General features: G+C 36.3%; 1 protein-coding gene and 1 non-coding gene across 5 annotated transcripts in view; one reads left to right on the top strand and one right to left on the bottom strand.

The window, feature by feature from the left end:
• The window catches only part of LOC150109570 (solute carrier family 15 member 1), a 440,305-nt gene that overhangs the window by 164,392 nt on the left and 251,220 nt on the right, over window positions 1-24,693 (top strand). For all 4 annotated transcript variants that reach the window (XM_090409050.1, XM_090409043.1, XM_090409063.1 and 1 more), the window contains one exon: window positions 23,823-23,964. In XM_090409050.1, the coding sequence (XP_090265176.1) occupies window positions 23,823-23,964 (142 nt within the window). The remainder of the gene's footprint in view (window positions 1-23,822; window positions 23,965-24,693) is intronic.
• TRNAR-CCU (transfer RNA arginine (anticodon CCU)) lies at window positions 15,737-15,809 on the bottom strand. The gene has a single exon. It is a non-coding gene; the product is annotated as a tRNA-Arg (tRNA).

Here is a 24,693-nt window from a genome sequence, read left to right as displayed (position 1 = left end):
CCTGATGTACGATATATAATCTTGCTTCTATTCTTGAGAGAGACACTCGTGACATTAAATTAAGAATTATAAATTGAGGATATCGGTTAGTTTCAGACTGAAATATTTGGCAAACATTAAAATATTCTTGTGTTAACGTGTTTATAATTCTTAATAATCTTGCTTTGCTTAACGAAGCTTTTCAAATATAAGTTCTACAAGATCTATGAATTGACTTACTACAGCTAATATTTTGGAGTATTAGCAACAAAAAGAAATACGAAAAGAGAAACGTAGAGAATTATGTTAGGCCTAAAAATCTATGGAAAAGTATAACTCCGTGATTAGGATGAACAGAGTTTTTCAGAGGCGCTACTTATTTTTCCTGTATTTTAAAATCAATACACCAAGATGTAGTTATTTAAAAAAAAACAATGTAAAATAAACAAATACAGGAAAACCTCGCTTAACGCGATTAATTAATCCATCAATTAATGTGCGTTATGGGAATGCAATAACCAATAGGAATAATTATAATTCATCCATCAATTAGAGTAAATTTGAAAAAAAAATTACTATATAAGCTATATTAGAAGATAAAATCATCAAAGTTAATAAAAATCAATTGCTTAATTTTTTTTATGTCTAAACATTTAATTGAGCTACTTTTTTTTTACAAAAAAAAAAAGTACGTAAAGATGTTTTGAATCGTGCTCGACTTTTTCATCTTGTTATGCAATTTGCGATAGCTGGCAATCACTTTATCAAGATTTCGGCAGACTTCGAAGCTTCGTTCATATCAAGATCAGCAGCAAACAAAATTTCCTTAGCATGCTCATTGTGAACTAGCTCAAGTTCTTTTGCAGCAAGCTTCTTAGTCCTAACATTCTCTTCTTGTTCGCACTTCTTATCTTCTTCATATGCATGCTGTCCTTCTAGTTGAAGGAGATCATTCTCGCTTAATTCTGAATGAGAATCGAGCAAATTTCTCACATCTTCATTATCCAGTTCATTAAATCCAAGTTCTTTTCCAGTTGTGCTGATTTTTCAAATAATGTCAGATCTTGGATTTTGCGCACGATAAACTAACACAGGCTTGAGTTTCAAGTCGCCTTCTGCATTCCTTCCTAATAGAAGCATAAGGCGATCTTTAGATACTTTGTATCCTGGTTGAGATGCTTCCATTTTAGCTAGGAAAGTTCGTATACGCTTCCAAAAGAGACCAGTTTCGTCGACGTTGAATATTTGACGATTGTCATAATCAGCCTCCTGAATTATCCTTTGTAATTCTTCAGGAAACGTAGCTGCAGAATCTTTATCAGCACTAGCAGATTCCCCAGTTATTCTTACGTTATGCAGTCCAACTCGATTTTTAAAACGATCAAACCATCCTAAACTCGCTGTAAATCTTTCACATTCCTCTTGAAATTTGCTCTGTTTCAATGAGGTAAAAATATTGAGAGCTTTTGCTTGAATATTCCTTGTACTAAGAGGTATTCTTTTTTGCTTACAATCCTCAATCCAGAGTGATAGAAGACATTCCATCTCGCTGCAGATTGGTCACAAAAAATCACGTTAACTATTAATCACTCGCTTAAAGCGGGAAATAGTATCATTTCACTCAATCGCGCATATCGAATTCGTGTTAAGCTAGGTTTTCCTGTGTTCACTGTGTTAATCACTGATTTCATTTGCAGATTGTGTTTACTAAATCCTAAGTAAATAATAAACAGAAGCAGTATACTTCTGTTTATTTATTTTTATTTTGTTATTATGTTTTTATGTATTTATATTCAAAGCACAGAAAAGCCTTCGCTTTTCTGTGCTGACAAGCAGTGGAATCAAATTCCACGGATTTACAGAAGCTTGTAAAATAAATAAATAAGCGAAGTGATAGAAAATAATGGCAGTCAGTGGAAATGATTCATTTTTTTATGTTTAGCTAGGTATAGTGTATCCTTTTAAGATCCTGAATATACGTTTTTGGCTGTTTTTTTTTCATTAAAAATAGCTCAAGTGTTTACTTCTGCAATCATTTTAGACACAACTTATCAAAAACGGATAACAGATTATTGCTTCAATACCAGTAAACGTTAAACTAACAACTCAACATTTATTATTTATTTTGCTGGTTAACTGAACAAGTAAGAATGTAAATTTTGTGTTAAAGTTGGAGAAATCATCACTGGAATGCTGTCAAATGATGACGCACGGGGATGCCACTCCTCTGTTTCAGCTAGACGTTTTCGAGAATTCTAAGAAATCCATGTTGAATAGCACATGACACTGTTGGTATATTCGTTGCCTGTTGATAACGTCTTCATGGACCTTCATTGAGAGATTCATCGATGTTGCTGAAAATAAAAATTTCTTTTTCAAAAATATATGAAAAATAAAAATAAAAAATACAACAAAGCAGTATCATTTGGTTCTATCGAATTTCATGATCTGTAGATAAGACATTTAACTGTTTGATTCATGCCAGTTACATACACAGAGACAAAATCTGCAAGCTCAAAGGAAGGAGAGTTCACTCATCTCATTTACCCATCTTTGCAGTTCATTTGAGCACCATCTCAAACAATTCTAAAAAATTAATTTGGCTATTGAAGAGCACATTAACAAGTAGAGATAAGGAAGTTGTTATTTCTCTTTATAAAGCCCTGATACGACTACATCTGGATTACTGTGCTCAGGTTCTGGTCACCTGGGTTTCTTGGGATGAGAAAGTAGCGGAGAGAATCCAGAGGCGAGTGATCAAGATGGTGAGTGATCGGTGGAATGCTCCCTATGAGGATAGATCGAGAGTTCGTGGATTGCCAAAAGTTGGTTGATAGGCAAATAAGAGGGATATGATAGAAACATTTAAGTGACTTAAATGATTTTATAGGATTGATGCAGGAGAAATGTTTCAACGCTTTGCCCCAGGGAACAGAACAAAAGAGTGGTTTGCAAAGGGATAAGGACTAAAGTTTTTCCCGTGGAAAGTGGTGAATGAATGGAATGGGTTGCTTGAGTTAGTTGTGAGTGCTTTGTGTGTTAATGGTTTCAAGGAGAGGTACGATAAATATTATGTTGATAATTTGGGTCTCAGGACTCTACGGAGGTACTCGTACAGTAATAATAATAATGTCATTTACCAACGAATAAACGTATCTATTGAAAGCAGGGAACCTAAGAATGCTTGATTGATTTTAGGCAAAAGCTTGGCATTATCAAAGGTCTGTTGCAGAGATAAACATTGTTTGATGTAATATGATCGGATTCGGTCAGATTTTTCTTTTGATAAGTTCAGTCTAAAATTTATTCAGAACATTTTACAGAAATACGGACACAGACAACCAGTGTCAGAAGATGCCCCTACATGAAAGGTATCTCTGTAAAGATTTGACTTATCCTACTGAAATTTAACCTCTGCACGCATTTCTCTGGTGTTTTCCAAGTATTTATAGAATTCGTTATATCTGCAGCCTTAATTCGTACGGACACACACACACACACACACACACACACACCACAGTTGAAGAGAAGAACACGCGTATATTACGGACCTCGTATTAATTTTAGGAATGACGTGAAGCCAGAAAACTATTAAGGAAGTCTTTAACGAGAATAAATGCAAAAATATAATATCGGTGATATTGCTATTCCGTGGCGTACACTGCACACCCTGAATATGCCGCCTGGTCACCACACTTGACTAGCCTTCATACAGCCCTGTCTCAACCCTATTGAACCTCTGTGGGATGAATTGGAGCGTCATGTGAGGTCAAGGAATGTCCGCCCCACACTCCAGTAACTTATTACATGCTTGCTGGAAGAATGGTTCCAAAATTCTCATTGATCGCTATCGTACGCTTGTGAAGAGTATGTCCCGTAGGATTACTGCAGTCATCGCAGCAAAAGGAGGTCCTACGTCTTATTAAGGTGGGCCCCACTGCAGGGTGAAGGCCTCTCCGGTTGAGGGAGGTTTGGGTCTACTACTCCCATGGTGACCCAGTCCATATTGGAAGAGTGTATCTGTACTTGGGGGAATGAAGGTTGAAGACAGTCACAAACATCCATGCCTACGCGGGATTCGAACCCCAGGAGATCGGATACGCTAACTACTCGGCCAATCATGCCGGCATATATATATATATATATATATATATATATATATATATATATATATATATATATATATATATATATATATATATATATTTCCACTTTAGCCCACCGAGCCAAATCATTACTTACAGAAGAAACAGAAATTATAAATGAACTCAGTTTTCTTAAAAAAACGTTTATTAACAATGGCTTCTCTCCAAAGAAGATTGACAAATTTCTTTCCCCCAGGCACTCAACTACTGCTGAAGATCCCCCTCCCCCAAGAGCCTTCATCTCCTTGCCTTACATCAGCTCTCTTTCACCAAAACTGGCAAAGATTCTCAAGAAATTTAACTTCAAAACGTGCTACACTACGCTTCCAAAACTTCGTTCATTACTTTGCAAATATAAACAGAAACATCTTCCTACTCAGTTTCCAGGAGTCTACAAGATTTTATGTGATTGCGGAAAGCCATATTATGGACAGACTGCTAAATCCATCCTTCTACGTTTGGATGAACACCGTAGAGATATTTCCTATAACAGGACTAGAGCTAGCGCTCTCTCTAGCCACGTTCTCTTTTCTGCTAACTCAGACGAAGGCCGCCAGCACATTGTAAACTGGACTCAAACTGCTAATATCCATGTGTGCTACGATGAACTGGAAAGAAAGATTGTTGAATCAAGAGAAATTTCTCTAGATTCCTCTCATATCAACAACAGCCTGAGTTACAATCTCTCGGACGCACACGTTGCTTCTGTTCAGTACTGGCGCACTCGCGACAGCGCGTAGTATTCGTTTGTATGGAACTCATACTTGCATTTTTTCAAACATGCTACTGTTTTTCACTTGTTCTGTTAGTACAATGTTAAGTCTCTGTAGTTTTTTTATATACTTCTTTGAGTATGATACCTGATGATGTTCTTGTAACGAAACTAGTAAACTAGTAGTATCTTGTTAAATATATCTTGCCATCTTTTCTCTCGGTAATAGTCATTAAACTTATTTTATATATATATATATATATATATATATATATATATATCAGCTTTGTATCAGCGTTCTGAAGATGTTTTTTGAGCTAATACTAACGAAATATTAATGCAAATACCATTTTACTTCGTCCAATGCTTCGTCCGTCGCTTTCTAAGCAGCCAATAGTTTGTGCATCTATTCCGTTTTTACTACATAACGCAAAATGTGTTGTAACGATGCTATTTGTTTGTGTCATCCTTTGTGTTCACCATACTGGAACCTCAGATTTCTGTGTATCAAAAACGAAGTGTCATCGTTGTGACAGTTTTCATTAGTGGAAAGTGTCAGTTATGATACAACGTCGTATTTTGCTATTGCTCAACATAATTGTGGCGTTTGATAATCGAGATAGTTCTACCAGTCCTTCGAAAAGTAGGAAAACTGAGGATTAACTCTTAAATTATCTTTAGTAAACTCACTTTTTGTGCACTGTTCACTTTAGTTCCCGAAAAGCGAATCGATAACAAAATATCTGTTTTGGGCTCATCTGTCTGTTTAGAACATCTTCCTTTCCCAAAACGGGTTGATGGATTTTCACAAAATTTAGTATAGTGCATTCACATCCGTACTATGTTTATTAGCCGAATTCAGTTGTGCATGAAATGAGTATTGATCTGCGTATTGGAAGCATTAATTTTTGAATGTACTGTCGTCTTTCTCGGTTGCAAGATTCTTTCTTCACTGAGCGAGTAAAACTGGCATCCAAGTTCATTCGCAAGTTTTCTTCTGACTGTTACTGCTCTTGGCTATTAAATTTAATTGAGAATATGTAGTATAACGTTGTTTTATGTAATTAATAAAGTTTTTTTATTATTATTATACAATACCCTTTATTAGCAGTGAATGCATTTCAACAAGAGTGTAACTCAGCCAAGGCCTTGGAACGAAATAAGTAAATGCTTTCATTTTGTTGATAAATTATGTGTGAATAGCGTACATATATATTTATTCATTTTTTTCACATTGTTTATTGTTAAAATCGTTTATTATTATTTTATTTATTTTTTTTACTTCCAACTGTTGTGTAACAGTACAGTTTTTTCGCATTTCCCCCTGAAGATTTAAAGATAAAAAAAATCCATCTTATGTATAGAATAATTATTCTTTAATATAGTTTTCCGAGACTTGGGTATTTTTTTTTATATTTGATTTGTTTATACAAATAGAGAGAATACAATACATTACAATAAAATAAAATACAATAGAGAGAGAAATTCGATTAATTCAACTTCATTCGTAAATGAAGTTTATATTTTCTCCAAACCTTCCGCTTACTGGAGGTGTGAATTGGCTTGAAAAAGTTCCATATTTGGACTCTAGAGCAGCGTTTCCGTATTATATAAAAATAGCGAAAATAAATAATTAAAATTAATCATAAAACGACCCTCCGTAGCTCAGTTAGTTTAGACCAGGTTTAGGTGCTTTCAATCAAATGATGATTTAGTCGGTCTCATACGGAGATTTTTCTCCCGGAAACTCGAGTTTCTCGTCCCTCAAAACAGGCAAACCAGCCCCGTGAACACACATTTATCTATAGTATCTAAGTACCTGTAATTGGATTAATTAAAATCATGTCATTAGATTCCATAGCATTTTATTGCACATAAAAAGAGAGAGAAAGCGAATGCCTGCAGGATGATAGTTTCATACCGGGCGATAAAATTCATCCATAGCCAATCTTCAAGACATTCACAAACATCTAATTCTTAACCTACCCATGGCATTAATCTTTCTTGGGCAGACTCCATATTTGGTTTTTATTAGGTTAAGAATTTGTTTTGTAGAATAACTTGATTAAAACTTCCAGACATAACTTCCCATATAGGTCCTTCGGATTTTCCACATATCTTAATATATACTTTACACCGAGTATAGGTGTAGGTCTGAATATATAAGATATAGTATCAAGATATAATATCTTAAATTTCTATTATTTAAATTAAGGGGATATTAAATCCCACATTGTTTTAAAACCGAATAAGAAACTCAAAGATTGGAATCAGAGAGTTTCATGCTGAATATAGTAAAGTAAACTATAAAAGTATCGGCGACTACTAGCGTGAGCTAATGCACGTAGTCCAAACTCGGGCAACTCGCAGCAAAGGTAGTAAAATTCTGATCTCTATTCTTGGTATTTTCCATAATGTAAAACACATTTCCTAGGAAATGTATGCCGTTATTACATTATGGTGGGAGGTCACTACCCAGACCGGTTTCAGCCTTATGAATAAGTAAAGCCGTCTCTAAAAATTCGGACGATCCCTAGGCCTCTCAATCGTGGGCGAAAGACCGTCCATCTCAGCGTTGGCTCCACTCAGTGATGGCGTTCCACCCACACGCCACCACCGAGCAGAACCGCTCAGATTCCGAAGAAAAGCATTCACCGACAAAACCCCTCAGCGGGCCGTGCCTGAGAACACTTTCCCCGGAGACTCAAATTGCTCCCTTAAAGCAAAAACCTTAAAAGAGCGAACTCATAATAGCCCCCACCGGTTTCAGCCTTTTTTGAGGCTTCATCAGTGAGTAGCTAGACCAAATTAATACCAAAGGGTATAGCGAAAAGAACTTATATACTCTGCTATACGAGTTGTCAAAAAGGTGCACCCATTAAGTTACTTAAATATAAAGAGCCAATAGACTTCATTTCGGCGATATAAACATTATTTAAATTAAGGAGATATTAAATCCGACATTGTTTTAAAACCGAATAAGAAACTCAAAGATTGAAATCAGAGGGTTTCATGCCGAATATAGTATAGTAAAATTTCTATATTGTGCTTATTTCTAACTACATTCCTTGATATTAATCATATGGCGATTGTGATGATGGGTTTCAAAGTCATACACTTACAATGCATAATATTACCATTTTAAATAGAATTGTGAGTTCTTGGACTTATTTGTCTGTTTTCAAACCTTCCTTGCAAAATATGAAACTCCCAAGGATGGAATCAGATTTCAGTAGTATAAAGAACAGACAAATAAGGAAATGCCACTAGAATATTAAGAAGAAAAGGTAAGATCTGCATGTAGTATGGTTTGCATATTTATTTTAGGAAAAACAAAAATTTAGGGATGTCGCTCACTTTTATTTATTTTATTTGAATATTTCTACGCATGAACACTGCCGGAAATTATAGAGATTTATGTCCCATTCACGCTACACTGCCGGAACTGGGTTTCTAGGCAGCGGTATATCAAACAGGTTCATTGGGCTTGTCTTCCCGACCGACCTTCAGGTCATTCACCTATCCTTTTCGAACGTTATCTCCAAGACTATTAGTGATAATGAGTGAATTATTTTAAAATATGGTGGATTGCATGTGTATTTCATTGAATTTTAGATCGTTTTCATTTATGTGACCCAAACGTTTATGCGTTATGCATACGTGATTACACTGGGTAGTAGCAATGTTTTAACCGAAAGCCAGCAAATCATGCCTAAACTCGCAGAAATATTGGAATGGGTTACAAGAATTGCAAAATAAATTATGTTAATATTTAGGACATAATGGCTTTACTTTTATTTCAATCTTATTTTGATCGCTATCAGAATTCAGCAGATAGTTTCATTACAATCTGTGGCTGTAAAAAATAATTTACTTTTGAAAAAAAAAAAATCAAACATAGAAGAAAGAAAAATCGGATCTAATTAAATATGTAAACCAAGTCCATGCACACAGTATACAGTAAACAACTATTGGTTCATACACGTACCAGCCATTGAATTGGAAACTTTTGTTTTACGTTTAAGCATGCGACTGCCAGTATCGATTTTCTTCAATTCTCTGTGCATAGTTCATAGTTCGGTGAGATATAGGTCGGGAATAACCTTCATTAATTTTTTTTTTTTTTTTTTTTTTTTGTCCGTACAAGCCTTCTCAGACGACCGCGATTTCGTTCCTGACAGGCTGTTTTAGGACCACCACAGTTACACTTCTTAGACAAGTAATGTGCATTATTTTTCCATTGATTAAACACTCGGGATATCTCACCTTTTGAGAAACCAGTCAGCTGTGCTGTTTTCAAAATCATGGCTCCAACCAGACGGGTACCCCCAATAAGCCCTCTATCGAACTCCGAAAGATCCTTTGTTTTTCCCATTGTTATCAACAATGACCTTCGAATATGAATTGCACTACTCTCAATCTACAACGGATCTCCCTATTAACATCACCAGCCATCGTATAATTTGGAAAAAGTTATCCAGTTGCTCTCAACATTTTCAGGACATTTGAATAAGTTTGGCACAAAGGTATACTTACCATTTTATGATTCATCACCTGTTCTTTGCAATAAGATTTATTCATTTACTCTCTAGTTGTTCGCTATGTTTTATGGTGGGTACTTTTTTTTCTTCTTCAGATTGTGTACTCGCCAATGCAGGTGATACCACAGGATACTTTTGCTCATTCTTTTTCTCTTGTACGTTAATGACCTCTCAGTTATCTCAAATCCTATTCATAGTTTTGTTGAATATAGTACAATTCATTCCTCTTTTTTTTATTTGACAAATCTTGTAGTGCTCAAATAATCCATTCCACAAGATCCTCTATAACCAACATCTGACACCAACCCCCTTGACACATTCTAGTGTGGTGAGGACAATCTTTATCTCCTCTCACCTTGGACAACACCCAGATTTCCCATCAAGATCATATCTCTCATTTTGGGTTTGTTTGCACCTCTAGCCGTTCCTAACCCTTCAAATAATGTTCCCATATTTGCACCACGTTCTCTTTCTGTAGATATTTTCATGGGCAATGTTCTGCTGAACTGGCTATCATTTCCCACATTTTATTTTTTTTTGTAAAAACACGAGTAACTGATTTTCAACACTCATTCATTGTCCAAGTGCAAACCTACTGAAAAACAACTTCTCATCTTCCTATGTTCTTGGAACAGTCTTCCTCACATCCTTTGGCAAGGAGTACAACTTCAAAAAATAAAAAAAAATCATCAGGCTTCTTTCTGCTTAACTACTTGCCCATGCATGGTACTAATTAATTAATTAATTAACAATATGGTGATACAACGGCCGTGAATCCCCTTACTGGAAGTTATGACACCATCTTAGCCAATATTAAGTTATTTGCTATAATGTATTTTTCTCTGTAAATTGAGTACGTACTCCTGTTTTAAGGAACGAAAAATCCTCCAACCTCTATGACACCAGAAAACTCACCACTTAATTAAAAAACAAACAAACTGATAATGGTTCCTCACATCATAGACGCGATTCGAATCTGGGACTTTCCAACCAGAGAGAGATCGTCTAAACCAGGGGTTGCCAAACTTCTTTGACCGTCGACCCCTTCAAGAGTTTCTCGACTTTTTATCGACCCCCTCTATTTTACTATTACGTAATTATAATAGGACAAGCAAAAAAGACGCTTATGTGAGTTTTTAGATTGTTTATTTTATGGTTAGTGTTTATTGTATGTATAATATAGTATATATTATTATATTGGCTCAACGTCAAAGGGATACGTTTTTGTTTTTGACGTCCTTCTTAACATTATATATTTGATAGGAGGGATAAATAATATATAAAATTTAATTTAGATAACAAAATAACAATAATACAATCTTCCTTATATATATATATATATATATATATATATATATATATATATATATATATATATATATATATATATATATATATATATATATATATATATATATATATATATATATATATATATATATATATATATATGTGTGTGTGTGTGTGTGAAAATAAGACTTTTATTAACTTAGTATACAATTTACTAACGTTGTCAATGTGAAGGGTGTGCTTCGTGACACTTGACAAGATTAGCAATGTTGGGTTCAAAATTAGTAAGTTTCAGCCTTAAATCGCGCCACGGAATTCTATATCTAGCTTATTTCTTTGTTTTGTTAAAATGGAATTAATATGGCTGAAACCAGCTTCAACATGTATAGCTTGGAAATGCAAGCAAAAAAGGGGAGTACCACTTCAGAAAGTTTTTGGATATTTTTCTACAACATTTATATTCGTCCAAAAGTAACTTAAAGTCCTATTTTTAAAAAGCGTTTTAGCTTTAAGATCATTTTTAGAATCTGAAGCTGCCATTGTAGTGGAGTTGTAACAAAATAATTAAAATTGAAGTCAGTAAGCAAAAGTAATAAGTCTAAATAATATACCTACTCACGTATTTCTACAGGATGTACAAAACTACCAGCCCTTCTCAACTCTTCAACATAGAGAAGTTTAGTTCGTGAATGAATAACGATTGAATTATAATATGTATGTTGATGAATTTTAGAACATTAACGCTCACTTGCATGTCGATGAGCAAAAATGAGACTGGGATCGAATACGTGTAAGAATAAGTAAATAAGCAACCGCGCACGCGTTGCAATCTCGCTCCCGCTGCGCCGGCCGGGCGAGAACCACTGACATCCGTTTATTGGTAAATACATCATTTTGGCATACTTGATTGGCTTCCATAACTATTTTCGTGACCTTGCTCCATCTTACAGGTCCTATTCATGTCACTGTTCCCTCTTAATTGCATTGTCATTCAGGATGGAGGTAATCCAAGTTAACCGAATCAAATATTGCTCGTACAATGATGTCTTATATTTTTCTATAGACCCCTACGCCCGAATCAACCCCTAATAATATTATATCGACTACTTTGGCGACCACTGGTTTAAACCAACCGAGCTACGAAAGCCGGAGGCTTTTGCACAGTACTGATGTGCTGCAAGTTTTATAGTTTCTGGGATGATATTAAAAAAAATAAAAAAATACAGCGATGCGATCCAATGTAAATGTCTTGCTTTGGCAGAAAATCGTCGTCAGTTGATTGAAGTGCAGAACAAATATCTTACTAGAAGAACAGATTTTAATTCGATGTAATATCTTTGCAACAAGTGTATGGACTACTCAAGGAACACATGACTGCCTTACGAGCCATTTTCAGTCTATGGATATGTTCAGCATGCTGTCGTTTCCAGGTTAAAGAACAGTTTCTTCCACACTACATAAATGTTTTTGTGTCATAGTGCGACAAATGCATATTTGGCAAATCTGTGTGGAAAAGTTGTGTGCAGAAGTCGCTTAATGTGCCATCTAAAGTCTTTCACTCTAAAAGAGTTCATTTTTACTTTATTTATTTTGAATCTGAATGTTAAAAAAAATCAGCTAATGCCTTTTATTTCTGTATAGGGAGTAGGCGAGGCCGTTTTAGCCCTATCTAAGTTTTGGTGACTGAGTGGGCAGTTCAATCTCCACTGATAGCCAATCAGAGATAGCTGGCCCAAGGCTATCTCTAATTTAAGCAGTCCGCAGTGAAGAGACGGCTCAATAAGTGCCGCCATGTCGTGGTCCCTAACTCGAACACAATATTTTTAATGTTTGAAATAGTGTGGATTCTACAGTCAGTTTTCTTGAGTTTACAGGACGAAAAACCCAATTTTCCGAGAGAAAAAAATAGCTTGTCTCTGCCAGAACTCGACTAACTCGGGAACCGGTCGAAAAAAGGCTTAGAAAAAGTTCCTCTAGTTGCGACTACACTTGAACTTAAGTCTATCTCCGGGCGGTTTAGTGCTGAGGAGTGCGCAAAAACAAACTGAGCTACACAGGTTCTTATTTGAATCTAACTCTTCTTTCTATCCAGGTTCTAGGCCAAGTGGCCTGTTCCTGACTCAGTCCATCTTCTTTTTGGTCGTACCCTATTCCTTGTTCCTCTAGGCTAATATGTTAAGATCTTTTTTTGGTAATCTTTCTCTCTGCATTCTTTCTATATGATCTAGCCAGTTTTTCCTATATTTAATCATTGAATCTATTATGAAATTAATTTTAAGATTTTTAATTATTTCCCTATTTCTTTTTTTCATCTAATAGGGTTAGCTTTTCTGTTTTTCCGAGGAATTCCATTTCTGCTGCCTGAATTCTCTGTATATCTCTTTCTCCGAAGTTCCATATCTCACTTCGATATAATATTGTTTGTTTGTTTGTTTTTTCCGACAAGGTAGAAAAATACACATTATTTATTTATTTTTAAATTTAGCTTTTTTTTTTTTTTTTTTGCTAAATTTAAACAGTGCTAATTTTGTAATTTTTAATAAAATATCGATTATCTTGCTTGCTGAGGTGCTGAACTCAGAGCATCTTTTTTTATTTCGTTTTGTTATTTTTCTTTCATATTCTGTCTTATACAGTTCCACACATTCTATTACGGTACTGCAAGGCATATTCAGCCTTTCAATTTTTTTCTGACTTCTTAGCTCTTGCTTCAGACATTATAAGCCAGATTATCGCCATCTTTTATATTTTCTCTGGAAGTGAATCTTTTTATGAATAATCTGTGAGATTATTTAAGTCTTTATTCAGCTTTGAAAAAAACGTATAATGTTCTGGGAATAGATATCTTCTTGGAATGTATTTTATAGATATTTTCTAGCATCTTGCTGAAAATATGTCGATTAAAGTCGATGTAGTGAAATCTTGCTGTTAAAGATGTTCAATGTTATCGTTTTATTATTTTTGTGAGTACAGTATTACATTCATAAAAGATTGGTACTGTAATTTGTTTTACCGGCTGTAAGCCTCTCGTGTGCAAAAGCGATATTTATAGTGAAGCCATCACTCTGCTTTATCGGCAAAATGCCTAGTATGACTTGAAAAACTTTCATGCTTGATCTGTAGAGCAGGGTTTTTAAATTATCTAAACCATAGCTTACCGACAGTACCTACACACTATAGGCTTAACATATTTCATTGGTGAGATTCACCAATGAAATATGTTAAGCCTATATGTTAAAAAAAATGTGTATGTATTATGTATACGAATTCTCTAGAAAATTCATTCAAATATTGATTGTCCGTCCAACTTCATTTCTGTTTTGAGACTGCTACATGACAACATGCTAGTTCAACATGGCTGTTCTTAGCACCGTACTGTTTCCTGTCTTTGCTGCAATAATATTTTTTATATTGCTCTCACACGAAAGGTTGCAAACTTATAGTACGTTTTGTACCGTGGGCTAAGGATATTTTTTTCTATTTTTATCAGTTTTGTATATTTTTTGTACATTTATTTTTTTACATAGAATGAAATCCTGATCTACAGACCGACCATGAAACTTTTTCAAGCCACTTCAGGCCTCCAATAAGCTGAGCAGTGGTCTCACACCAGGCGATGAAATTCATCTTCCACCTAAAGACAATCATGCACATCCATGCTCAGCGGGATTCAAACCCGCAGTCTGTTGGTTAGAGAGAACCACCCACTCGGTCAACCCGGCTGGCGATTCATCTCATGGCCACTTCCTCCAAGAGTAATGGAAACTTATAGGGACTGAATTGAACTTTTTAAATTATCTTAATCTTAAGGACTCTGCTCGAAAACAAAGACCTCCAAAACTTCACTTATGTGAACTCTGATGTGTTGACGACAGTATTTTTTTCGTTAAAAAGGCGCACATGCTTCACCAACCTGCATGTTATTCAGTTGGATGAGGTAATTCTGGAAAATCTCAAACCCCCCCGTCTTGGCAGTCATCTGTCAGCAGTACGGTGTCAAGAAGTTCAGTGTTGTTTGAAATATGGCTTTTGGACCTTTGAGTATTTGATCTACTACCAAATTTGTAAAAACTGGGGGATGTTTGCTCTAATTTTCGGAACTATTTAAGCAGCCCTTCGTCATTATTGATTAATGATTTGTAAACATCTTGTCGTCCCGACTCTGGTATTATCATATGAAATAGTCTTCATATGGTAATTTCAGTGTCTAAATTATGAAGTTTAAAATCCAGGATTCGGAAGGAAACAGGGGATAAAAAAAACCTATTCGCCTGCGGTGAAATCGGCTGACTCAACACAGGCTGAAAAAAAGTTCTGTAGGATGACAGAACTTTTTTCAGCCTTTATTTATGTGTTTGTTTTTGTCTGCTGATAGAGCGTAATAGAGGGTATCATAGCACTACGCAGTTTTCAAAAGAAATTTGTGCTAAGTATAAATTAATATTTAATAAAAGAAAAATTCAAAACACATATCGCTTCCAGTCAGGGAAAGATTACATCACAGTGCTGGAGCTCTTTGTCATTAAACAGCCGGTATATAAAGGTTTAAGTAGCCATTGGGCCTCATTTCATTTCTGCAACCTTGTGTGTGTGGGTGGGTGCGCATTATTAAAAGTTCTACTAGGACTTCGCGCCGAGAATTACAGCTGTAATAGTTATTGTTTTTAGATAACTTACATCGATTACCACACTCAGGTTTGCGTTGTGTGATAATCGATATAACCTAGCTGCCTTGACGGAGCATAAATGTTTTGAATACGTACAATATACGCAGCAGAGTGCCTCTATGTACACAGTATAATTTAATTTCAAGCAGTATTCATAAACTCTGTTATCCGTGAAACAAAACAAATAAATATTGGGGGGGGGGGGAGAAATAGCCATTTATATTAACATATGATTTAATAACTGAGGCAAATCCAGCATATCATAAATTTCGGTGAGATTTTTCAAATCCGAATGAAATTGTGATATCTCGTGAAAAAGAAAGAAACTATTTCAAATCAAAAAGAAATGTTTGGAGATAGCAACATAAAATAAAGATGTATATAATATTATTAAAAAGAACATACCCCTGGCGGGACTCGAACCCGCAATCCCCGGTTTAGGAGACCGATGCCTTATCCATTAGGCCACAGGGGCATTTGAAAAAAATTGCTTTAAATTACACTTTAATAAATATTGGATATTTGTGTCTTCTTTTTTGCTTTAATATTCACTGAAGCAACTCAAAGCAGTAATGGAGGTCGCTAGTGAGTTTTCACTGATACGGTTGTGAACTTTCTTCTCTGTAGAACGTGGTAATTAAATATGATGGTTTTGAAGTGTAGCTGCTAAATTAACTAGCAGAGACGCGTTTAAAGTTATTAAATTGCGGATTATACTGTATCTAAGAACATCAGCAAAGGTAAGTGGACGGTATTTGCAACGAGGGCGATTCGTTAGGCCTAACAGCCGATAGAATCGCTATTGTTAGCATATCTATTCCAGATACGTTTACTTGCGTTTATACGCAAACTGTCAATAATGAATGTGTCAGATTTGGACGCCCTCACAGATTCGCTGGATGAAGAGCCAGCGCTTATACTTGTAAATAAACTTCAAAGGAAATTTAAGCTCAAATGTCCATCAAACTTGATAGATCCTGATACAATTATAGATCTCTAGATAAAGGATTGGCTTTCAGCTTCATAAAGAAACTCCTTAAGAAGTTCGAGCGTGAATGGCCCGGCTTCCTGAATCTTTACTCTTCACCTGAGACTGACGATGATCAAAATGAAGACACTCCTCAAATGGAGGAAAATTTAAATCCAGTCACCTCTGACTCTACTCATTCAGATCAAGGAGAGAGGCACGTGCGTAAAAAACGCAAAACTCTCGCCTCGGAGTCAGCAAACGAAAATGGCATGGATGAAGATGCCCCCAACATAGATTCCTCTGCCTCCACCAATGAAAAGGTGCCTCCAGTCATTCTTAGGGAAAAACAGAGATGGACAGCCCTAAGAACACCATGGCCAACCTGCAGATAAATTACTCCACTGTCAAGAATACAGAGGAGGGCATCAAAATTCAGCCCACTACAGTGTCTGACTATAGAAATCTAACCAAGGAGTTGGACACAAGAGGTATACAATACCATACCTTCACACTTACCTCGGAGAAAAATCTTAAAGTGGTACTCTGAGGAGTATCTGAAGACATTGAAATAGCTGCTGACCTCAACATGCAAGATCTGCCTCCCATCAAAGTCAGTAGAATGTACAGATCTAACAAGACCCCTATGCCTCTAGTATTGGTAGAAATACACAACATCTATAAAGATATTTACAATTTGAAGACAATCTGCGGGCTTAAGATCTCACCAGAGCCACTTAGGAAGAGGGCCTCCTCTGGGCAATGCCATAGATGCCAAAAATTTGGTCATGCCCAGAAGTTGTGCAAAGCCCAATACAGATGTCTGAAATGTGGTGACACCCACCCCACATATACCTGCTCCAAGCCAAAAACCAACCCGGCTAAGTGTGCTAATTGTGGTGGCCCCCACCCTGCAAATTACAGAGGGTGCATATGCCACCCAAAAAAACAGACAAACTGAGTTAATCAGTTCAGTCTACCTCACTGTCAGAAACGAAAGCCCCAGAAGCTCAAGTTCATCAGGCTCCTATTAGTTTGCACAAGATGACAGGTGTTCACCCACCATCAACTGAGCCCCCTGAGAAAATAAATCTTCAACACAAAGCAAGAACATATGCTGATGTGGCCTGCCCCAAAAAAGCAATGCATGACCAGAATATGACAAATCCACATTCAAATATAACAACCATCATCACCTCCTCTCTTGTAAATATGTTACAGGATTTCAGTAACGCAAATCCATCACTGAGCACTACAAAAAGTTTCTTGCAGCAAACACAGTTCATTTTATCTGCACTCTCCAATGCATAGGAAAAAATTTACCCCAGATTCTCTAATGATTATCTCATGGAATGCCAATGGCCTTAAAAATAAAATACTAGAAGTGCAGGAATTCAATGACAGATATAAACCGGATATACTATTAATTAATGAGACTCACCTAAGACCTGCTGACAATCCTAAATTCAATGGATATCAACTCTACAGGAATGACAGACTGAACTTCAGAGGTGGTGGCATAGCCATCCTCATTAAAAATCACATCAATCATCATGCCGTAATTCCCACAACCACTAATCTCGAACTTACAGGTATCAATGTCATCACAAGCTCTATCGGAAACATAAAAATATATTCTGCTTATAACCCACCATCAAAAACATTGCTGACCACAGATCTGGATGCTATCCTCGGCATTAAACTGCCGGTTATTATTGCCAGAGATTTTAACGCAAAACATCACGCATGGAGCAGTAGGTCTATAAATAGGAATGGCCGCATCCTCTTTAACTACACAAGCTCAAATTGCGCAATTGTGGCTGGTCCCTCAGTGCCAACTCACCACAGTCCTACTGGCTCATCTGACGTTTTGGATATAGCTGTCCTTCAGAATGTTAACCTACAGTACTCCCTGGAATCATTGAATGAATTATCTTCAGACCACAATCCTATTCTGCTCCAACTGGGTTATCAGAGGGATTTTCCCCATTCGCCTCACACCTTCATTCCCTGGGAAAAACTATCCAAAATGCTTCCAAACTACATTGATTTCATCCCTCATATTAATTCCAAGGAAGAAATTGATTCTGCAGTCAATAAACTTACTGATCGAATCAACACAGCCATAGCATCTTGAAGGCACCTCAAATTCAGTTGCCTTCAAGCCTAAACGATTACCAGATAACATAATGAACTTAATCAGGGAAAAAAATAAAGCAAGGAAAAGATACCACAACACCAGAGCACCCCAAGACAAAAAATATCTCAACAACATGAACAGTGCAGTGAGAGATGCACTCAAAGCCCATAGAAATAAACTATGGGAAGACAATTTAGCCTCCATATCACCTGGTGATCAATCCGTTTGGAAGTTCCTGAGAAACATCAAAAACAAAAACAAATCTCTTCCTCCTCTCAAATCTGACCTGAACATTGTTTACACAGATGCTGAAAAAGCCGAAGCTATAGCAAAAAATTTAGAAAAACAGTGTAGCCCTTCGTACAAAAATCTAAATTTCAATCATATTTACAAAGTCCACCGCCACGTCAGACACGTGTTAAAATGGCCTGATACCCACACCAGCCAACTCACACCTACTTCCCCAGCTGAAATTTACGACATCATAAAGAATTTAAAGAATAAAAAAGCTCCAGGGCCTGACGGCATCTCCAACAAAGTTATTAAACTGCTACCCCGAAAGGCCATTGTATATCTCACAACAATAATAAATGCTATGTTCAGGTTTAAGTACTTCCCCTCTGCATGGAAGTTGGCAGACGTAGTTCCTATATACAAGCCGGGCAAGGATCCTCAGCAACCTCAAAGTTATCGTCCCATAAGTCTGATTTCTAATTTGGGCAAAATAGCAGAAAAAGCTATCTTTTCCAGAATTCAACTTTCAGTAAAAAAATTAAACATCCTTCCTTCAGAACAGTTTGGTTTTCGCCAATTTCACAGTACCACCCAACAAATTCATAGACTAATAGAATTCATTATCACAAGTTATAATTGGCATCAATACACCGGAGCAGTTTTTCTTGATTTAGAGAAGGCATTTGACAAGTTATGGCACTTTGGACTACTATACAAGTTGATTTTAGCTGGCATTCCATTAGATCTAGTTCAAATTATAAAGTCATTTCTTAGTAACAGACGAATGCAAGTCAAACTAAATGATATATTATCTACCCAACGACGCATCTTGGCAGGAGTTCCTCAAGGGTCCCTTCTGGCACCGATACTTTTCACGATTTACATGGTGGACATTCCGCACAATCCAATGTCATCCATCATTGCCCTATATGCAGACGACACAGCTATACTAGCCAGATCTATTAAACCGCACCTTGTCACCAAGAAACTGCAAGAAAACCTGCAGAGATTAGAGCACTGGTTCTCGGAATGGAGACTGCAAGTAAACCCTCAGAAGGGTATTGCCATGCTCTTCACTAAAAACTCAATATTCCCCAAAGATGATATCTTCCTATTTAATACCAAGATTCTCTGAAAAGCAGAAGCCAAATATCTGGGTGTACTACTGGACAGAAAACTAACTTTCAGTTCACATATAAAAGCCTCATGTTCAAAAGCATCAAGAGTCATTGCACAGCTTTACCCTCTTATCAATAGGAATAGCAAGCTGGATACCAAAATAAAACTGCTCCTTTATCAACTGTTGATTCGACCCATTATTACTTACGCGTCCCCAGCCTGGAGTCACACCTCAAGTACAAATATCCTCAAACTACAGAAAGTGCAAAACAAATGTCTCCGCATGATCTTGAACGCACCATGGTACGTCAGAAATGTCCAACTCCGCCGGGATACAAATATCCCCTACATCTAATCCTTCCTGCAGTCTTCAGCAGTGAAGTTCTTCTCAGTGTCCTCTTCACATCCAAATGAATTAGTGCAACAAGCAGCCAATTATGATGAAACAGACTTCTCAAAATATAGGAGACCGAAGGCCATCCTACTTCCAAATGAAGATCTCTGAATCGCACTCACTTAGGCAGAGCTCTTAGCTCATAAACTTTTCCTCGCACAGTAATCCTTATCAGATAGCAGGGAATAAAAAAGCATTTTGCTTCGCCCTTATAGTCAGCAACGTCTTGCGTCAAAGCAGTAATCTGATTTTCATGTAATTCAATAGAGTTGTATGGTTTGCAAATAATCATTTACGATATGATATATTATATAAAAAAAATGTGTAAACTGTCCAACATTTTTTATGAATTTGTAATTACTAACATTAAACTAAGACTGTTAAAAGGAACTTTTTTTTTATTGTATGAGTTATGTGAAGATTGAAATGCTCGTGTTCGTTATTCGTGCTTAAAATATATCACAAACGTGGAAATCCATATTTCTTTCTCGATTTCTCACTAACCTGTATGTTATACAATTTCTCGCCCTTTATCAGTTTAACGTTGCGTGATTTTCTTTATGAGAAAAATGCACTTTCTCTCCCTCTCTCCAAGGCTAGTTATGTGGCAATTTTGATCAGCATTTCTTAACATTACATTAATTAACACTTCGGTTTTAGAATTGTGCGTTTTGATTTGTTCTCGAGAATGTGCAGACATCGGATGGGGGTTGGTTCAGAGTGATTTCCAGAATACCTGAACAACTACTTAAATTCTGCCATACTATTTGTTAGAAGAGTGAATGACGGGATACCGTAAGTTCGAGTGATATACCGGCATGATGGTTGTTGTTGCGAAGAATGTTTTTGATTTCAGTGGTGATTAGTGAGTTTTAGATATTGTGAATCTTCTTTGATAGCGGAATACAAGGTAAGACTTTGACTTTTGATACAATTTTCTGGCCCTAGCCCGTTCTCTTCGCTATTATAAATATTTCATACCTCATTGTACACAAGAATGGAGAATGTAAACGATATCAAGGACGCCATTCAACAGTTAAACAAAGATATGTCACTTGACATTCTGAAATTCATTCTTAAATTTCAAACAGACTATCCTGGTTGCTTGAATCTCTTCACTCAAGTAAATGACACTGAAGATGATGATTTGGACATCGAACAGGACATTGCACCTGTTCCACCTACAAAGACTCCCCGACAGTTCGATTGTTCACTTGAGGAACAATCTAATAAAAGATGCAGAACATTGGAAAGTGGAATGGAAGATGATGTAACAACTCAATAAAATCAGATCACCCAAGATAGAAAAGAAAACGTCCCTCCAGTTATCCTTCGAGATAAAGACAAATGGACCTCAGTCTCAAGATCCCTAGGAGAACAAAATATCAAGTTTTCCTGGGCAAGGAATACTGAAGAGAGTGTAAAGATTCACCCTACAACTGTCACAGATTATCGCATGATGACGAAAATGCTGGACAACTCTAAATTTCCCTTCCACACCTTTGCGCTAGCAAGTGAGAAGAACTTAAAAGTAGTTCTAAGAGAAGTGGCTGAGGGCATCACAACTGATGAGATCACAGCTGACCTCATCAATCAAGGATTGACTCCAGTCAAAGTCTGTAGAATGTTGAGGTCAGATAAAACACCAATGCCACTGGTGTTGGTCGAAATCTCCAACACACAAAAAAGCATCTATGACGTTACCGACATTTGTAAGCCTAAAATTACAACCGGACCTCTAAGGAAGAAGGCATCGGCAGGGCAGTGTCACAGATACCAGAGGTTCGGGCATGCCCAAAAACTGTGCAAAAACTGTGCTTCATACAGATGCCTAAAATGCGGTTAGGGTCACCAAACTAACTCCTGCACCAAGCCCAGATCCACACCTGCCTGCTGTGCCAATTGTAGAGGACCACATCCCTCTAATTACAAGGGATGCCTTTTCCATCCAAAAAACCGTGGATCTACAAGAACTAACCATGCTCCTCCAAGCAATGACACAATACACAACTAAGCAGTTCGCCCTCCAGATCATAATATCTCGCATTCGGCAACACACGAAGGCACTCGACCTTCTTCCACGTCCAAATCATATGCGGAAGCGGTAAGAACCCAGACTTCTACTTCACAAGAGCGAACAAGCTCTAATCTCGCATCAGCTTTAACCTCATCACTTGCAACAATGCTGCATGAATTCAGCAAAGCAAGCACCTCACCATCTTTTGGAATCGTCTTATTTTTAGAGCCCGCTTCACCTATACAAAGGTCTGGGTAGCGGCCCTTCCCTTAATGCATAACATTATACATATTCGCAAGGAGATGTGTTTTGCATTATGAGAGATACTGAGATAGGAGTGATGATAGCTTGGTCCACCTTTGCTCCAAGTTGCCTGGTGTTGCACTACCTTTCCTCAGTCCTGAAGATATTTTCAGGTGCAAACTTTGTTTGCTCACACTTGGATAAAGGATTAAACTAAATTTATTATAGTCTAACCAAGTGCAAAATAAACTTGCAACATCTTTCTCTAAATTGAAGGAAGTAAGTGCAATGAGACAGTACTTAGAACTGTGAACTTTCAAGTTTTTGTTAATCTTCATTTCCAAACTTATAATAAACTCAGATCCCGACAGCGTGTTATAATTAACACACTGTCGGGATTCATGAGATCTTTGTCCCTACAGTGTGTTTGCATGCCTTCACATTGTTTATAAACAGAAACTGCAACCAAACATGGTAATAGCCATAAGCCTCTCAGTAAGCAAAGGTAGTTAGTGGTGCCATTTCATAGTTCTTGTTCATCTTCACTTTAAAACTTATAATAAAGTCCTGTTAAATATCCTGTCTTATTTATATTTTACTTATACTAAACAGCCTCAGAGCTATAATGTGTTTTGCTATTTTTAACTCTATCTTGAGCAGGCATAATTACTCTGCTATCATTAACAATTCTCCTTGCACATCCATATATCACTCATTTAACCAGGTTTCATATACCAGTGGTCCTTGAGCAGACTGACTCAGTCAATGCAAAAATTCATTTCTTTTATTTTTGATACTCATATTGCTATACTAACATAGCAGCCCATTTAAAGATCCATAAGCCATGGATTAGGGTTGTTGAAAAGATTGGATTAGGTAGTTCAAAAGATTACTCTTTTGAGCTATCTAACCAGTCCAGCACATCGACAACCTTTCCTTCCGACCACAATAATCCCATGCATCCCAGATGTGATTGATTGCATTTCTGTAAAGATATGTTAGTTACCCAATATATCATACTTCATTAATACAGTTGAATAAATGACACTACATGCACCCAAGAAGTGGAAAAGACTTGGGTTTGATGTTTGTCATGACTTGAATCTATATATAGGGTTATTCAGGTGAAAGCAAGTTACCTAGTCTCATGCTAAAGAAGCAGGTTTTTTTTTTCCTGATTAGGAGGAACACATCTAGTTGAAGACATATATAAAATATATTTGCAATCTCCTGCAGTTATCCTTGAGATTCCATGGAGTTGCCATGTAATAATATGTAAATAAATATGAAGTAATATTTGCACGAGTAAAGTTATTGATTTGAGTGTTTTAAATTTGTTCTTGGTGTTTCTAATTGTGTTGTTTAAATTTTTAGCTATCCTCATCCTGTATCTTACAAAGGTACTTTTTTATGAAGAAAATACAGCTACTACAATATATCATACTTTTACTATGGCTGCTTATTTCACTCCAATATTTGGTGCTATGATAGCTGATTCTTTACTTGGAAAATTTAGGTAAGTGTAAGCTGCAAGATAGATACTTTGGGGTGGGGGGGTAGACATTTTAAGTTAATGATATCTTAGAATAATAATTTATTTCACATATGAGAACTGAATTTATTATATACTATGTGACAATTGTACATTGTATAGTATATACCAGTGGTGTTCAACCTTTTTTACTACGCGAGCTACTTTTCTATAAAAAGTTATTTGGCGATCTATTCTCTTATATAGATCATGTTCCCCCCAACCTGATATCTGATTACGCACAAATAAACAACTAAAAATAAACAACTAAAAAAATACACAACTAAAAATTTTATTTGTGTATTTAAAAATTTATTTATCACTTTTAATTATTTTAATACAACAAACAAAATAAAAAACAAATATATTGGAATAAAATATTTATTTCTCTATTTTGGAAAACCAAAGTTAGAAAAAACAACAGATTGATTACAAACTCACAAGTTACAGGAAATGCTGGTTGATTAAAAGAAAAACAGTTATGTGAAATTTGTCATTGTTTGAACCTCGCAATATTTTCATAGTGAAGTTGATATGAAGAAGTGGCCAATTGCAGACAATCATCCAAATGATCATTTGTAATTTGGTTTCTTAATTGATTTTTTATGATGTTCATATTTGAAAAAACGAATTCTGACAAGTATATTGATCCGAAACACGACAGAATTTTTCGCACAATATCAGTTAATATTGGGAATTTTGCATGTGCATACT

The sequence above is a fragment of the Typopeltis vanoorti genome, chromosome 2, assembly GCF_054136105.1.
Source record: "Typopeltis vanoorti isolate ZY-2024b chromosome 2, IOZ_Tvanoo_1.0, whole genome shotgun sequence".
Taxonomy (NCBI): domain Eukaryota; kingdom Metazoa; phylum Arthropoda; class Arachnida; order Uropygi; family Thelyphonidae; genus Typopeltis; species Typopeltis vanoorti.
The sequence above is the reverse complement of the archived record's forward strand: the minus strand, read 5'-3'. Positions and strand labels throughout refer to the sequence as shown.